The sequence below is a fragment of the Dipodomys merriami genome, unplaced genomic scaffold (genome assembly GCF_024711535.1).
Source record: "Dipodomys merriami isolate MVZ:Mamm:240054 unplaced genomic scaffold, mDipMer1.0.p SCAF_56, whole genome shotgun sequence".
Classification (NCBI taxonomy): Eukaryota; Metazoa; Chordata; class Mammalia; order Rodentia; family Heteromyidae; genus Dipodomys; species Dipodomys merriami.
The window spans coordinates 7,343,884-7,361,503 of record NW_027206135.1 but is presented as its reverse complement, the minus strand read 5'-3'; the positions used below and the strand labels follow the sequence as shown (position 1 = coordinate 7,361,503).

Sequence of the window (17,620 nt, the reverse complement as noted above, 5' to 3'; positions counted from 1 at the left end):
ATAAGCAACCAGGTAAGTAAAAGTGAGAAGAGAAACAGAGTGAAAAGAGGGTATGTGTGGCAAACATGAAGCATATCCCTTCTCTCGGCACACCTCAACAAAGTGTTAGAGCTCACCTTGCCTTTAACTTCTCCCACTTCCAACAAGGCTACCAGAAGATCTGTCTGAGAACAATCACAGAGACTACACAGAAAAAAACAGGCAATCGTGTCTAGCACTCATCCATTCATTTAACAGATATTCATTAAACATCTATCATGCACCCAGCACTGAAGAGAACACAGAAACAGACACTATCCATCACCGTCTAACCAGCGAACATCAGAAAACTGCCATGGTGATATGCTGAGGGCAATGAGAGAAGAATCTGTACACACAAAGGAACAGAGCGGGAGCAGTTCTCACTCCCCTTGAGATCAGGAAGTGTTCAATGACAACCTGGCTGGGCTCAAAGCTGAACCAGGTCTGCAAGGATAAATGGAACCCCATTCATGCCTGGTGGAGGAACAAGTAGGTGATTCTGAAAAGAGATCATTCTGGATGAGACAGCCAGAAAGCAGAATAGGTATACCAAAGCCTCGCGTGCTGAGCTGAGAGTTCAGTCTTTATCCCAAGAGCAACAGGAAGCCAAGAGAGAACTCTCCAGCAGAGGGGAAGTGATTTGGTCAGCACTGCAACTCAGAAGGCTCTCTGTGGCTGTAGGGAAGGCCCGGACAGAACTGGGCAGGGCTGGATGCAGTGAGGCCTGGTGACAGTGATCGAGCAGCACGTGGGCTGTGTAGGTGTGCATATCACTATGCATCGTCCAGCCATGTGCACAGGAAAGAGGCTGACTTACAAGAATCTGCTCTCAAAACCCCAGCAAGGTCCAAGGAAGCCTGCTGCCAACTTCCACTTTACTGTGGATGTTTTCACTTTCGGGGTATCTTGTTCTGAGTCAAGATTCCTCCTTCCTAATATGGGACTTTCCAGAAGAAGACCACAGCTGTTCCCGTGCATCCGCCTTGGCCCCGCAATGTTCTGGAGTTGGGTTGTCAAGGGAGTTTGCCTGCCTCTCTGGAGGAAGAAAATGGCCATGTGGTCTCTCTGGGGTCTGCTTCTCTGGGAAGGTAAGTGGGGGAGGTGGACAGCCTATCCTCAGAGTGCTGAAGGCCCCTTTCAGACCCCTGAGCAGCCCTACCTACCACTACCACCAAGCCAGATGAGAACCCAGGAGCTCGGGGGGAGAAGAGGAGAGTGAAGCAAGTTTTGGGGCAACATTTCAAGCTAGTGGATACAACACGGGACGCGAGAATACTGGATGGGAGGAGGTTGCAGCACTAGAAGCGTCTATGCCCCAAGTCATGTGGCCCAGGAAAATTAGGAGCAAACCAGGAGCACTGCTGATCCGGAGAGAAGGTTGGGAGGCTGTGGTATTGGTAGCACGTGGGAATTCTACATATAGTCTGGGGAGAGAAGAAGGCCTGGAGAGCGGGAGCAGAATTCCTTATGATCTAAGAAGTGTGTTCTCGGCAGTCTGTGGGAACACTAGGGTCCCTCTCTGGAGCCTGTGCAAGGGGAGGGTGGATATTAAGTAGGAAGGAGAAATCAAAGCAGGTTTCAGTATGGTTCCTATGGACTTGAGAATGGCTGACAACAACGAGACGTTGAAATGGCTGAGTTAAGGGGCCTCTTCTGCACTGGGCAAATCCCGCCATCAGGCTGATGCCTGACTTTCCCTCTCTATCAACAAGTGTCAGCCCCTGCAGGCTGAGGGATGGGAGTCACATGATATATAGCAAAGGCCACAATGCTACTGTTTCTATCAGAGACACACCTGTTGTTTTGCCCATCATCCCTGCCTGAGTTTCTGGCTCTGGGTGTTCTAAAAGCCCTTCAGGTTTCTTCAGCATTTCTAAATGTGTGTGGGAAGTGACACTTTATAGTTGTTAAAAGATCCTTAAAACCTTTTAAGTCATTGGATATGTACTTGGAATTAGACACTGAACATGTGGACTTTTTGAAAAAATAATTATTGCTTTTCCTGCACACTAAACAGATGATCTAACCATAGGGATATTGGACAATATACCTAGCCCTTAAATAATTTTAGGTTCTTTGGGGCAAGAGATGAGTAAATATGATCCAATACAGGCCCCACGTTTTATAGGCAAGACCACTGAAGCTTAGGGAAGGAGGATGATACACTGAATGTAACACAACTGATTTATGTCAACACCAGGGCAGAATAGAACATAGGTCTCGACTGGCATCCAATGCAATTCTCTCTACATGCTCTGTCTGCATTTTGTATTAACACCAGATCTAAAGCCATGTCTAGGCGAGATGGAAATGTCTGGGGCTAGAGAGGGATGTGAGATGGATGAGGGATTGGAGCTATTGTTGCCAGTTCAGTGCCCATCCTCAACAAAGTTCCCAACAATGAGGCCCATGACGTGTCAGCCTTTCTTCTGCACTATCCCTCATGTCTGCTGCAGTGTCAGGCACAGGGTCAGTCCTCAGCAAATTCAGCACAATTTAGAGTTTCTCCTGTAACCTGATCCTAAACAGGGTGGGCACTGGGAGTACAAGGATGAAATAAACTGTTGTTGGCCTCGAAGAGCTCATGGTCTGATGGAAGGTGCTGACTCAGAAGCAGATACTAATAGAATAACAATAGGCATGGTGCTGGTGCCTGGCACAGAAAGAGTTGTAACCTGGGGTGAGAGATAGGGGAGGTTGGAGGAAGCAGGGAAATTTCAAGAATGGGAAGAAATCAGCCAGGGAAGGAATCAGGAGGGTATTCCAAGCAGAGATATCTTCTTCACATCTCAAACTCAAATCAATCCCCCTAGAAATCAAGCATCCCCCTGTGCATTTCCCCCCAGTTCCAGCTCACAGTGCTGGGACTTTGGGACCAATGGGTCCCAAGGATCTAGGAGCCATCTCTATTCCTTTGCCTCCTGTACTCTCCAGATCTAATCTATTACTAAATCCTTCCAATTAGGATTAGTAATCTCTTGGTTGGTCCCACTTCTCCTGAGGCTCCTTCCCCAGGGTCAAGTTTCCATCCCCCCCCCTTGGATTAATATAAACAGCCTCAGTCTTGGATGCATTCTCTATACCCCTGGCTGGAGTGATCTTCCCAACCATGCATCTAATCATGTCGCTCTACTGCTTAAAGCCCATCTAAGATGCAACTCCCCCCTCCCCCCCCACCCACTTCCCCCCACCCCACCCCACCCCACCCCTACACACCACACCATGCACACACACATTGCTCTAAGGATAAAAGCCCCAAGTCCAATGCAGCTTTCGGGGCTCAGCACAATCTGGCTCCTACCACCTCTGCAGTGTCATTTTCTACTCTCCTTGCAGAGAATCACTTTCAGTTCCTACACACACACACTCCCTCCAGGTCCTCCCACTGCTCTTCCCTCTTCCTAAACACCTCCCCATCCCTGCCTCCAGCAGCCATTGCTTAGCCAGGTTGATTCCCGCTCCTTCCATTCTCAGCTCCTCAAGGCTAAGTGAAAATCCCTATCACCTTACCTGTGTTTTCCTAGTCCTAGAACCAACTCATTTTCCTGTCACAATACTTAACGTACCTTGTGTCTGGGCCTGTCAGTACTGAGGCTTGAACTCAGCCTCACAAGCTCACTTGACTATGTCACTCAAGGCTGGCACTCTGCCACCTTGAACCTAAATCCCCAGATCTCAACTCCCTGAGTAGCTAGGATTGAAGACATGATCCACCTGTGCCCCCATTAACATACTCTTTACTTGCTTGCTTCAGTGTCTGGCTTCCTATTTGACCAACATAAATAGACTACAATGAAATTCTCTTCCCACTTGTTTTATCCCCAATACCTAGACTCAACTTAAGTATAGAGAGTGTGGGTGGAGGGGCCTTTATCCACTCCAGGGCAGCTCAGGGGCATGAGGGGGGGGGGGAGGGAGGGAGAGAGGGAGGGAGAGAGAGAGAGAAGAAGAAGAAGCATTCACTGGTAGGCTGACCAGGGTCTTTGTCCTTCCAGCACTTATTGAAGTTATTTGTGCTCAAGTGCTGAGCAAGGTGGGGGGTTCTGTGCTGCTGGTGGTAGAGCACCCGCCCAATTTTCAAGTTCGTGAAGCCATCTGGAGATCTCTGTGGCCTTCGGAGGAACTCCTGGCCACGTTCTTCAGGGGCTCCCTGGAGACTCTGTACCATTCCCGCTTCCTGGGCCGAGCTCAGCTACACAGTAACCTCAGCCTGGAACTTGGGCCCCTGGAGTCTGGAGACAGCGGCAACTTCTCTGTGCTGATGGTGGACACAGGAGGCCGGGCCTGGACCCAAACCCTGCAACTCAAGGTGTACGGTGAGTGTGGGTGACATTGGTGTCCTGACCCTCTCCTTCTACAAAGCATCCGAAATCATGAGTCACGGCACCTGGGGAGAGGTGAGTTCCAGAAAACTTCAGTCTCTGATCATGTTGCTAACTCAGGGAACAGCTGCTCCCTGGCAATCGCACCGAAGAAAACTCCCCGGATACTTCCACGTGAGCGCCTGCCTGGAGCAGCTGAGCTTCGCCATCCCACTGTCCTTATCTGAACTCCACTTGATCTGTTCTTGGCTTAGCAGCCTCAGATTCAATTCTTAGCCTCCCTGACCTTCAACCTTCTCATTTGTAAAGTAAGCATTATGATATTCCCGTGGATAGTGACCATGAAGGTGAAATACAATGATACTAAGCACTCTCCTATTCATTTGTTCTAATGCCTCGCCATAGATTATGTTATGCAATCATTTTCTGTACAACTAAAAAGGAAAGTGTTACATATTTAACATTGCCACTAAATGCAAGGCTCTGAGTTCAAACCCCAGCAACACCAAAAAAATTTTTAGTTTTATTATTAAGTAGTTGTACAAAGAGGTAACAATTCTATATGTCAGGTTATGTAGAACAATCCATCTTCACCAATGCCAACCCTTCCATCACTCTCCCCCATTTTTCCCACTCCCATCCTTACCCTCCAACTACAGAGTTCAATGTTTGCATAATCTTCCATGGACATAATGGCTACATTTGTTCACCTCTTCCCTCCTTTTGGGCACCTTCCCTTTGTGGTCCTTACCCCAGCCTCAGCATGTTTTTTATTTCCTAGTTTTAAAAAAAACACTTCTAGGGGCTGAGAAGGTAGCTCAGTGGCAGAGCGCTTGCCTTGCATGCATGAGGCCCTGGGTTCGATTCCTCAGCACCACATAAGCAAAAAGAAAAAAAAAGCCAGAAGTGGCGCTGTGGCTCAGTGGTAGAGCGCTAGCCTTGAGCTGAAGAGCTGAGGGACAGCGCCCAGGCCCAGAGTTCAGGCCCCATGACCGGACCCAAGAAAAAAAAAAACCACTTCTAATTAAAATATAAATTACAACATAACAGTTTCTATTTATAAATTAGAGTCAACTTTTACTATAATTATACCACAATTTTGGGTGTGTATTTCTCTTTAGTTTGGTTGTTGGGGGTTTTTTGTTTTTGTTTTTAGGGGTTTTTTGGTCATGGGGCTTGAACTCTGGGCCTAGGCACTGTCCCTCAGCTCTTCAGCTCAAGGCTAGCACTCTACCACTTGAGCCACAGCACCACTTCCGGTTTTCTGAGTGGTTTATTGGAGATAAGAATCTCACAGCCTTTCCTGCCTGGGCTGGCTTTGAACCACAATCCTCAGATCTCAGCCTCCTGAGTAGCTAGGATTACAGGCGTGAGCCACTACACTCCGCTACGTGTGTACTACACCTACACCTAGCTAGGCATGAGCCACTATGCCCGGCCAAGGTTGTTGGGGTTCTTGTGTGTGTGGTTGTTGGTGCTGCTACTGTTGTTTGAGTGCTAGAGATTGACAATAGAGCTTGTACTTGCTGAGTATGTATGGACTGTACCACTGGTCTATACTCTCAGCCCTGCATTTCTTTTTATTTTTGACTTATTTTATTTGTTTTTAATTTTATTATCTTTAAGTAGTTGGACAAATTCAATGTGTCCATTTATGAGGATAATGTACCTTGTTAAGGATACGCCTTCTATCAATGTCTCTCTACCCATCCCCTCAAGTTATCTGGCTCCATTTTCATATCTGTGCATTGAATGTAGCCCTGTTTTTGTTAAAAGAGGTGGTTTATTTTTAGAGACATTTTAAGTAGATGCTATCCCTGGATTCACTGTCATTCATCATTACAAAACAAAGTATCTCAAAACTTAAGAGCTAGCCAGGCACTGGTGGCTCACACCTGTATTCCTAGCTACTCAGAAGGCTGAGATCTGAGGATTACGGTTAAAGACAGCCCAGGCAGGAAAAGCCGTGAGACTCCAATTAACCACCAGAAAACTGGAAGTGGCACGGTGGCTAAAGTGATAGCGTACTCACTTTGAGCTGAAAAGCTCAGAGACAGCACCCAGGCCCAAAGTTCAAGTCCCACAACTAACCAAAACAAAAATAAAAAAAAAAAAAAACTTAAGAGCTAAAAAACAACTGCTTTTATTTTTCATGTTCTTCTGGGTTGGCAGGATCCCATTAAGCAGATTTTCTGCTTCACTTGATCTTCCAGGGTGGTCTCTGCTGCTGCTTTTATCCCTTGCAGCTGGAATAACTGAGTTATCCAGGAGCAGAGTGGGCTTTGTTCTGCAACAAACCCTCCTTCACTGCCCCCTTCCATTTCTCCACTGCCCCCTTCCACTCCGCCACCGCCCCCTTCCATTCCTCCACTGTCTCTACACATTTCTGCTAGTCAAAAAAAAAAAAAATGCCAGGCACCAATGGCTCACACCTGTAATCCTAGCTACTCAGGAGGCTGAGATCTGAGGATCGTGGTTCAAAGCCAGCCTGGGCAGAAAAGTCTGTGAGACTCTGATCTCCAATAAACCACTAGAAAACTGGAAGTGGCGCTGTGGCTCAAGAGGTAGAGTTCTTCCCTTGAGCTTAGAGCACAGGGCACAGGGACAGCATCTAGGCCCAGAGTTCAAACCCCATGACAGATTAAAAAAAAAATGTCTTTTAGTCTCATTTATCTCTCTAATGGCTTAGGGAAGAGATGAGAGGGATTCCTAAACCACAATTTCAGTGGAAATAGTGGACCAAAATATGAATAGAAAAAAGAAGAAAAATCCAAATGGATAGTAGGTCCCAGTGCTGATGGGCTCACACCTGTAATCCTAGCTACTCAGAAGGTTGAGATCTGAGGATCATAGTTCAAAGCCTACCCAGGAAGGAAAAGTCATGAGACTTCTATCTTCAATTAACCACCAAAAAGCCAAACATGGAGCTGTGGTTCAAATGATACTGTGCCAGCCTTAAGCAAAAAAACTAAGGTCCTTAGTTCAAGCCCCAGTACTGGTATAAAACACACACACACACACACACACACACACACACACACACACGCAATATCAATCAATCAAGAATGGAAAGTAGGGATAGCAACTGAAAAAAGGAAGCAGAGGAAAGGAAGGCTATAAGCAAACCAGAGAGGCATCTTGAACTCTCAGAGACAGTTATCAGGCCGCCCTGGGGGGCCCATTCACAGTACAGATGTGCAATGAGAGGATGCCCTCCTGGATACACAAAGCCCTGAGCCAGGCTGCACATCTTGGCAAGCAGAATGCTGGCTGGATTTCAGCACACACACCCCACCCCACCCCAACCCTCTAGCCTGAGCCCTTGTACAGTGACTAACCCCCACAACCATGGAAGCCCTGCAGCCCCTCCCCCCTTGTGATTCTCAGCTGCTGCATGTGTTAAATGAGGACATTGAATGTGACAATACACACAGCACCCACACCGCTAAGCTCTAAAATGCCTTGTTCTCAGTATCTGAATTACAGATTTTAAGGAAATTGCTGTTTTATTGCTTCCAAATACATAGCGTGATTAGAACTAATTGCAGGAAGCTGCCAAGCAGCCATCCTTAGGAGCTCTGCTTTGACAATAGATAAGAATGATGTGAATTAGCAGATCAGTTACGAGACATGTCGATGGGTGTTTCTACTGCGCCTGATCGTGTTTGGAAGCCAAGTGTCCTTCTAAGTGGTGTAAATATCCCCCCTGTAATCTTTGTTTATACTATTAGTATGCCCAGCAAATCATTTCCTTTTTCATATCACAAATCCCACCAGACTGAGCTGGCATTAAGGAGGTTTTACTCTGCTTGACTCTGGAATGCTGTCAGACACTGAGCACTCCCGTTGACATTGTAATGCTCTCCCACTGGCCCCATTGCCACAGAGATTCAGATTTACTCATCAATCTCTATAGCAATGAGGAAGGCACTGCTTAGGGCACCAGGACACCAATTTGCTCAGTGGCCTAGGTATTGAACACCTATTTTCTGACACTAGGCTGCTAAGGTTATTGAGATAACAAAAGAGCCACTCCCTCTGAGCTCCTTAAAAGCATATTGTCCTGTACCCTTCTCATTATTCTCTTTTAGCTATTCATAGTCATTTGTCAGGATCTGTCTTTCTTACTAAACTATAAACTCCAAATCCCCAGGGATGTGTTTTCTTGCCTGAATTAATAAGTGTTTGTTATCTCTTGTTGATTGCTTAGAAAGCTAAAACAGCCATTCCTGAAATAACAGGGAAAATTTCACAATTTAGACTTTAATGACTTTAATATGTCCAAGCTGGGTCTTGAAGATTACATAGGAGCTCTTTAGGAGGACAGAGAGAGAAATCATTTATGTGTGCCAATGAACTACAAAGAAGCATGAAAGATCTGAAACAGCATCACAAGCTTAGGAGAGTTGCAAATTAATGAGTGTCAGAAGGAGGAGACACTGGAGGGAATCAGTTCACAAAGGGTCTGGATATTGGCCTAAAATTCAGCTTCTGTCTGGTGGGCCCAGCATCCTTGTAATGACTATCTGCTCTGCTGTTCTTGCCCAGATGCAGTACCAAGGCCCACAGTTCAGGTGTTCGTTGCTGTAACAGGGGATACTCAGCCCTCTAACATCTGCCAGGTCTTCCTGTCCTGCTTGGGTCCCAACATCAGTGACATAACCTATAGCTGGCGACGAGAAGGGACAATGGACCTTGATGTTGAACCACACAGCCTCTTCACAGAGGGACAGGTGCTAAGTATTTCGGTAGGACTGAGAGACAAGGATGTGGCTTATTCCTGTATCATCTCCAACCCTGTCAGCTGGGGTGTGGCCACAGTCACCCCTTGGAAGAGCTGCAACCATGAGACAGGTATGCCAGGGGCCAGGGATCAATGATGGAGGGAGGGTGAAGCATTGGGTCCACCCCTGACCCAACCCTTCTGTGTCCAGCATCAGGGAAGACCTCCTACAAGGATGTGCTACTGGTGGTGGTACCAGTCTCGCTGCTCCTGATCCTGGTTGGTCTCTTCTCAGTATGGCACTGTGGCCCCTGCTCAGGTAAGAGGAATCCAGCAGGTGCAGGAGATGGGGAAGGAGGTAAATCTGCTGGGTAGGAAGCTTGGGTTGAACCTTCTTCCATGTTTATGTTAGGCTCCAGATGACCTATTCCCTTCACCTCTCCTGCCTTGTCTCTTGGCCCTCTTCATCTCATTCGTTGTTCAAGTAGACTGAACTATGTAAAGTTTTCTTTCAACACTCTACAAATGACATACTCTCCTACACATCTTTGGGCCTTTGCACATTCTATTCCATCTGACTGGGAGTTTCCTCTCAATTCCCCTTTTCTATTTGGCTTAAATCTTCAAAGTTAGCCTGCTCCAGGAAGCCTCCTCCATATACCCACAGCTAGGTGCAGACTTTCTTTAATTTCAGTTGTTTATCCTGATCACAGAGCTAATGACACTCCCTTGCTGAATTCTGGTCACTTTAAGGCAAAGGCTAGGCCACCATGGGGCATTACCAGTGGTGCCTAGAACTCAGTGATCCATAAAATATAACTAAGATTGATAAATATGTATTGAGAAAAAGTACCAAGGACTCACAACCTCTCCTTGCCTACCATTCTTAGAAAGTGTCTCTCTGAGAGAAGTCCCTTCCATGGACGATGCCTGGCAGTGCCACCTTTAAAAAAAAAGGGGGGGTGGGGGGAAATCTGAGATCAGGTGACAACACTGAGTCCTGCACCCAGCTTAGCTTTCTCTCTGCTCCCAGACGCCCTGTCCCTGAAAAACTGACTGGACTGACCTAGGCTCTGTGGCTGCTTTTACATCTAACTGTTTGAGCTTGCTGGTCCCTGGATCAGCAAAGAAGCACTGAGAGCTCACTACAGTGAATGTGTCCTGGAAAGCCAGCATCTTGGCACATCGACTAAGCATGGAGGCAAAGAGTGCATGATTGCTGATATTCTTCCCAGGGGACAGGGAGAGCTGGTGGCAGCTTAGACTGCACTCCTCCTACAGGCTCTGTCTACAGGCATAGCATCTGACCCTAGCCCTTTGCCCCTGAGAGTCTCCAGTATTTATTTACAGAAAGAAGGTAGATTCCAAGAGAAGAACAGCTATTTATTTATTTACTTACTTATTTATTTTGCCAGTCCTGGGGCTTGAACTCATGGCCTGGGCTCTATCCCTGAGCCTCTCTGTGCTGAAGGCTAGCACTGTATCACTTGAACCACAGCGCCACTTTTGGCTTTTCCTGTTTATGTGGTACTGAGGAATCAAACCCAAGGCTTCATTCATGCTAGGCAAACACTCTATCACTAAGCCACATTCCCAGCCCAAGAACAGCTCTTTAAAATCAACCTTATTAGCCCCGGGTGCCAGTGGCTCATACCTATAATCCTAGCTACTCACTCAGGAGGCTGAGATCTGAGAATCACAGTTCAAAGTCAGCCCAGGCAAGAAAATCCTGAGCAGGCCTTGAGTTCAAAGGCTATGACCAACAACAACAACAAACCCTTATTAAGGTAAATGTTACACACTTTATAATCCATCTATTTATAAAGTGTACACCTCAATAACTTTTAGCATATTTACAGAGTTGTACATCCAATACCACAACCAACTTTAAAACATTCCCATTGCCCACTTAAAAAAAAATTCTATGACCACTTAGCAAATACCTCCCAAATCCTCCCATGCCTCCCACAACCCTGGACAACCACTGATCTACTTTTAATCATACACATTTGTCTGCTCTGGATATTTTGTACCAATGGTCTCAGACTGTATGTTTCAAGGTTCATAAAAGAGTAGCTTTGGCCCCTGAGAAGGGACAGAGAGGACCCAACCACCTGGGATAGTAGAAAGGATCTACACACAAGGGATCACATGCTGGTCTTAATTCTGCCATGTGGCTTCTGATTACTTACCAGGCCCATCACAGCCCTCTCTATACCTTCTGTAAGCCATATCTATAGCACAGGAAGACATTAGAAAGAACTCCTCTTTTTAAAGAATCTCCTCCCCCACCCACCCCCAGATTTTGGAGGATAAGGAGAGATATTCCTTTGCCTGAGCTTACTGCATTAGCACACATAGATTCAGCGGCCAGACCAAGAATGCCAAAATGCTAAACATTGAAAAGGTAACTCCTGGCACTTTGTCATTACCAGGGAAAAGGAAGACGGATGTCTGCACTGATGAAGTGGCTCCCGAGACAGAGAACCCTGTTGTGTAGGATGTGCCATGAAGAACAACACAAGCTGAGACCTGGATCATGGAGAGCTTCCCTGCCCCGACGCTTGATGCTCTGGGACATGGCTAGTGCCTGGAAACTTCCAGTCCTGCCTCTCAGGATCAAACTGGACAGCCAGCATACTGGGAGGATAAACAGCACCTGAACAAACTCAGCCCTTCCTTGGCTGTCCGGTGGACAGGATGGGCTAATAGGATGCTCCTTGAAAAAACACCCTAGGTTCTCCAAGATCCACAGATTTGAGTACTTGAGACATTTGCTCCTCTACCATACATAAAAGTATTGCCCAACTGGCACCAAGTAATTGCTTCCGGCCTGAATCCTACTCTCTAAACAACATCAGGTGATGGAACTTCAGAGAAAGTAAATCACCCATGACCAGTGAATCAAAGTATTGTCAAGAAGCAAGGCCTAGAATAAATAAAATTCAGAGGTGGGAGACAGGGCCTTATCTTTTGGACCTGAAGGTCTTTGAGGTTATCTGAGTTCATGGTCTCTCAAAGGTAAATGGTAGTTACGGATAACCTAGAATGACTGACATCCCACAGTTGGAATGGAAGCCATTTTCCTGGTAATACTTTGTATATAGACATCTTTGCCATTTCCACTGATCTTGTCACCTGCATGATGTGAGGATGGTATCTGAGGTTTTTCCTTTACTCTCAAGCACAGTGACCTGAAAAAGATGACTAAATATGCCTCTGCCAACAAGAAACTCTTGTATATCTTCAAGAAAAGCAGCTGAGTTCATGGCAAGTCTTTTTTTTTTGTCTGAGACTGGGAGAGGAAGCTACTACAAAAGAGGAAAATTATGGAGGGGAAGGGTGCCAAGGTATTTGAGAATCTGCCACATTCATTTTTAGATGCAGAAGAGCCAGCCAAGTGTAAGGAAGAGACAAGACCCCATCACTCAACAGGATCATCAAGGTCATTTTGACACATGGGACAGAAAAGATTATTGTGGCCATCTTTAGAAAATGCATTCTGCCATTGACTAATTCTGGTTGAAAACAAGTCTAAGCTATTATTGCCACTGGAGGGGGAAAAAACTTGATGAGTGAAATTTACCCTTAAGAACAAGTGACTAATTAGGTTCACAGTTATTCCCACCCAATGTAACCAGGTTGTATTCCAGGGCCTCACTCAAGTCTCAATAATAAAGACGTTCTTGATGAAACAGCAGTAGATTTTGGGTATGTTCACAGGTGGCTTCAGTCTCTTCACCTAGGATGTCAATCCTGCTATAGGACCTTCCCTCTTTCCCCCCCGTGCCTGGAGAGTCACTCACCTTGGACAAATAATTTGCAGAATTGAATTCCAGATTCACATCTCCACTGCTCCTAGATTTCCTCTCCGGGCTCGCTTGAGAGTTCCTTGTTGGTCCTTGGTTTAACTCATGCTTATCCCTCTTCTGGGCCCACTTCTTTCCTATCACCTTCCCCTGCCAAGTTTACCTGCACAACATATATGCCCACTCAGCCTAGCAGCTTGTGCTGCCCTGACCTGCCACCTAGAGGCGTTCCTCATGCCAGATCACCCAAGTACGCAAAACTGGCCTAGCCTTAAAAATGATAGGAGAAAGAAAGCCCAAGGTCTAGCAATAAGTTTTGGTGATTCTATAAAGAAACAAAAAGCATGCACCACTGCCCCTTTCTTCCCTTCCTGTCTAATCTTTCCTCTGAATGGAGGCTACAGTGTTCCCCTGCACACGGTGACTCTTGACAACTTTGTATAGACAGTGGTTGGTTTTGCTGTGAGTTGCCTCTGAACAGGCCCGTACTGCACAAATCAACTGATATTCCCATCCCCAGCGACTCACTTGTCAACTAGGAGACTTACTAGCTTGCTATTGAACATCACAAAATGCTCCTGTAACACCAATAATTGTGCTAATAAGCATTGAGATTAGTGTCTTAAAAGCTATGTCATCATGCATGGGTTGGATTTATGGCAGGCCTGTCCCTGTGGGCCTTTCATAGTGTCCCTTGCCAGAGCAAACTGTGGTCCTGAACCATTGCCTGGCCTCTACCGGTGGGCTACTGGCACAGAAAGGGGTTGCATAGAGGAAAAGAACAGAAAAAGAAAAAAAATATGAATGAAAAGTTATGTCATCACAGATATAAACTGCAGGTTCTGCATATTCTGAGAGGAACAGCAAAGCTCTGGCCTTCATGGAGTTTATGAGCGAGGTCATGTAAATAAGGTATTAAGTCTTTGTTCAGTGCTGATAGGTTCTGTTGAGAAAGGGCTGGGGAAGAAGTGTTTGAAGAGGGGGTTCATCTTAAATAAAGTGATTGGAAGACAGTTTCTAAAGAGGTGACATTGGAACCAGGGCCCAGGAAAATGAATGAGTGAGCCATGCAGTGACCAAGAGTCCTTCACATGGAGAGGCCAGAAAATGCAAAGGCCCTAAGCAGGAGCAGGGTCAAAGAATAAAGACCAAGATGGAGGGTCCAAGCAAGGGGAGGGTGAAGAGATGAAGATACAGACCAATGTCCTAGGGCTGCAGCATATGCAAGTTCATGGTCTTCAGCTCATCCGTTCCTTGGGTTTTGGATGTTGACACCCTGATCAATCAGGGTGTCATACTTTACCAGAATAACGTTTGCACCCTCGTTTCCAGTAGATTTACAGTCAGATTAGAGCCCTCCCCAAATCTGTTTTTGCTTTTCTTTTTTCCATTTTATTTTCCTTAAACAAACAGCCCTTACACCTGTTCTTTTGTGCAAAGGACAAACTCAAGAGCTACTAGGGTCATGGGGTCGTGTGATGTGATTGGCTCAAATAGGGAGGGGAACAGACAGATTGGAGAGAACCTGGAGGTCAAAAAAAGGAGGAGGCAGAAGAAAGAAACTGCTGTGAAAATTAAAGGCATCTTTGGTGAATCTTCTAAATTTATGAAGAAATCATACCTGTTCTGAAATCCACTCTTGGATTGCTTACTGATTTCTAGAGAAGAACCTCCCCTTTCCAGATTTGACAACATGGCTCCTTGCATCTATTCTGCAGGCAGCCTGGAAGAAAGGATGGGAAACTACAAAACACAATCATACACAGATTCTTGGGCAGCATTATTTGCCAGCAGGGACAGGCTCCACACATGGATAACCAGGAGGTTGTGGGTTGTCATACTTTCAGGAGGATACTGGTATATGACCAGAATGGTGAAAAATCCAGAGCCCTTTCTCATAAGCAGTGATTAAAGAAACTGGTCATGTTTACTTTGGACCAAAAAGCTCAAAGGGACATGATTGCAAATATTTGAAGGGCTATCACCTAAGCCCAGACTGTATAACTAAGGTCATTGAAGCATGCCACTAAAAGACAGAGATTGGCTCATATAAGTAACAGTGTATTTGAGCTGTGAGGAAACTTCTTGGTTATTTAGTTCAAGGCTTTCATTTCTTGGATGGAAAGCTGAGCCCCCAGAGATGTTACTCCCCAGATGGATATAATTAGAATAAAGTCAGAATTAGCTCTAGGTTGTATAATTCAATCCAGCAGCTCCTCACATTGCACCAGACGACCAGGGAAGGACCATTAACAGATAAAGAAAGCCAAATATGAAATGAGCTGTTTCAATGAATGTGCTTAAGCAGACATAATCTCAGAGCAAGATCATACACTGGACACGTTAACTATTAGGAAGGATGCTGCATTCGGAATGACAAGTATATGGCACATATATCCAGAATCTGCCTTCCAGCGCCATGTCAGATGTGGCTAATTAATTATGACACTTTTCCTGAAGAGACCAGCTGCAATGTTCAAGCTACCTCTATGAATCAATTAAAGTTGGGAGGCAAGATGAGACCAATTCACATTGCTTCCCAAACAGTATATAAGACCCTCCTGATATTACAAATTAATTATAAATGAAAGAAATAATGATTGAATATACAGCAGAATAAAAGAGACCAATGAAAAGATTCTCCAAGGGTATCAGAAAGAAGCCCTGCTTTTGCTAAAGAAGACATGTTCAGCCTTCATTTCGTCTGCATTTTTTTCTGGGTATGCTGACTGGAAGAAGTGTCAGAACTTTCCAGAACAAAGTGATTGGCAGCAATGGCAAATAAGTTTCATCTTGATCTCCAACTTTCATTGATTGGTAGAGGTAACTCAAGCATCAGTAATACCATTACCAGGAAAACACTGAACAAAAGCACATAAACCAAATAAGTGAATATAAAATATACAGCCAAAGAAATGTTTGTGCTCTTTAGAATATTTAAGAATGGGAAAAGACTTGTATCTATCAAGATTCTTTGTATGTAAGAAACAAAAAATAACTAGGATCCAAGCTGGGATGCCTGGACCAAAGTGCTAATATGCCCACCCTGTTGACCTTCACATCCCACCCCATCAGGGCTGCTCTGGCTCCTTAGAAAACTATCAAGGTCAGGGAAGGTCACTGAAACTTAGCCTTGCTGGAGAGAAAATGAAAAGGTCTTTGCTCTACCCACTACCCCTCCCTGTGTGCTGACTGGCCCACCACATCTGCCTACATTCAGCCAGCTAAGAGCAATAGGTGCTCACTGTGTTCCTCCTCACCAGGCTTAGACACTCATCATGCGGCAATCCCACCAGTCACAATCTGCTGGTAGTCTGGCCCTCTCTCTCTTTTTCCTGCTCAAAAACAATTTGTTATCCCCCATAGACACACACACACACACACACACACACACACACACACACACACACACACACACACACACACACACAAATCTTGTTGATAACAGTAGCCTTATAGCCTGACATTTCCAGCAAATTGCTAACCATTATTACACACACAGCGCCTTGGACTCTTCCTGCACACTTAAGCACACATCTTCATACTCAGTGGTACCTTTAATAGGAGACTGTGGTAAGGGAAGAACCAATTTTAGGCACAGACACTCCAGGAGGAAGAATGAGAGGTACAGGAGAGAGATAGAGGCTACCATATTACCTAGTATCACTCACGTGAAAAAGAATTTTCTACCAGACACCACAGTGACCACCCAACACTTCAGCCAAGTCCAGGCTGCAGTTAACACAGTTAACAGAGGCTGTATTCCTAAAGGACAAGCACAGCCAGATGCCTGTTATTCCATTGCCTGCCCAGTTATTCCAGGAAGAACATGCACACAGAGGCAGCTCTACCTCTGCATCAAGGCAAGAAGGTCGCTACCTCAGCCTGGGCTCCAGGGGCCCCCCTCTGGCTCACCCTCAAGAAGCCAATGGGACACCCTTCTAGATTCACTACCCCTCGAAAGCTATACTTCATGAATCCAAGATCCATGAATTTCCTGCCCACATGGGAATTCCCCACCTTCCTTCCTGGGTTCATCCTACCCCAAATGGACCAAATCCTCTCTATACACACCCTAGGTGTAAAGGTAGCTTGAGGGGGAGGAGGTAGAGGTAAGACAGATGTGCCAGAGGACCTACGTGTTTGGAGCCACAGCCCAATATACTCTAGGCTAGAGATGAGGGTAAGAAAAGGAGTGCTCAGGACCAGAGCAGCTTTCTTACCGAGTCTTGGTACACTCAATGAGTCTAAGAGTTCATATAAGAATTTGTTAGGGGCTGGGAAGGTGGCTCAGTAGTAGAGTGCTTGCCTTGCATGCATGAGGCCCTGGGTTCAATTCCTCAGCACCACATAAGCAGAAAAAGCTGGGAGTGGTGCTGTGACTCAAGTGGTAGAGCACTAGCCTTGAGCTGAAGAGCTGAGGGACAGCGCCCAGGCCCAGAGTTCAGGCCCACGACTGACAAAAAAAAAAAAAAAAGAATTTGTTAGTATGATTTATAATTAAGGCAGGATTGACTATGAATTAGCCTCCCTTGAGACTCTTGTCTATCACAACTCCCATCCATCCATCCATCCATCCACCGAACCTGAGATCTCCCTCTGTGACTAAAAGGAAACCCTCATTTGTCACTTCAGTTCAGAAGGAGCACAACGGCATGGATCTGAAGTCAACCTGGAACAACAAACCATGATGTCCTAGCCTACTGAGCTCTGTCTTTCTTCACAATCATTCTGCATACCTTTTT

General features: G+C 45.8%; 1 protein-coding gene and 1 non-coding gene across 3 annotated transcripts; both read left to right on the top strand.

Moving 5' to 3' along the window:
- The first annotated feature begins 951 nt into the window (after nt 1–951).
- Nucleotides 952–12,756, top strand: Slamf8 (SLAM family member 8). 2 transcript variants are annotated; one of them, XM_070000049.1, is made up of 5 exons: nt 952–1,109; nt 4,017–4,337; nt 8,892–9,197; nt 9,278–9,385; nt 11,502–12,756. In XM_070000049.1, exons 1-5 carry the CDS (start codon nt 959–961, stop codon nt 11,564–11,566), a joined length of 951 nt encoding a protein of 316 aa, XP_069856150.1. In that variant the 5' UTR covers nt 952–958; the 3' UTR covers nt 11,567–12,756. The 2 variants fall into 2 exon arrangements, with proteins under 2 accessions (XP_069856150.1, XP_069856151.1); XM_070000050.1 differs by lacking the exon at nt 4,017–4,337 and having other exon boundaries at nt 1,070–1,109.
- Nucleotides 12,757–13,516: 760 nt separating this feature from the next.
- LOC138812258 (small nucleolar RNA SNORA42/SNORA80 family) lies at nt 13,517–13,649 on the top strand. Its single transcript, XR_011367576.1, has one exon. It is a non-coding gene; the product is annotated as a small nucleolar RNA SNORA42/SNORA80 family (small nucleolar RNA).
- The last annotated feature ends 3,971 nt before the right edge of the window (nt 13,650–17,620 follow it).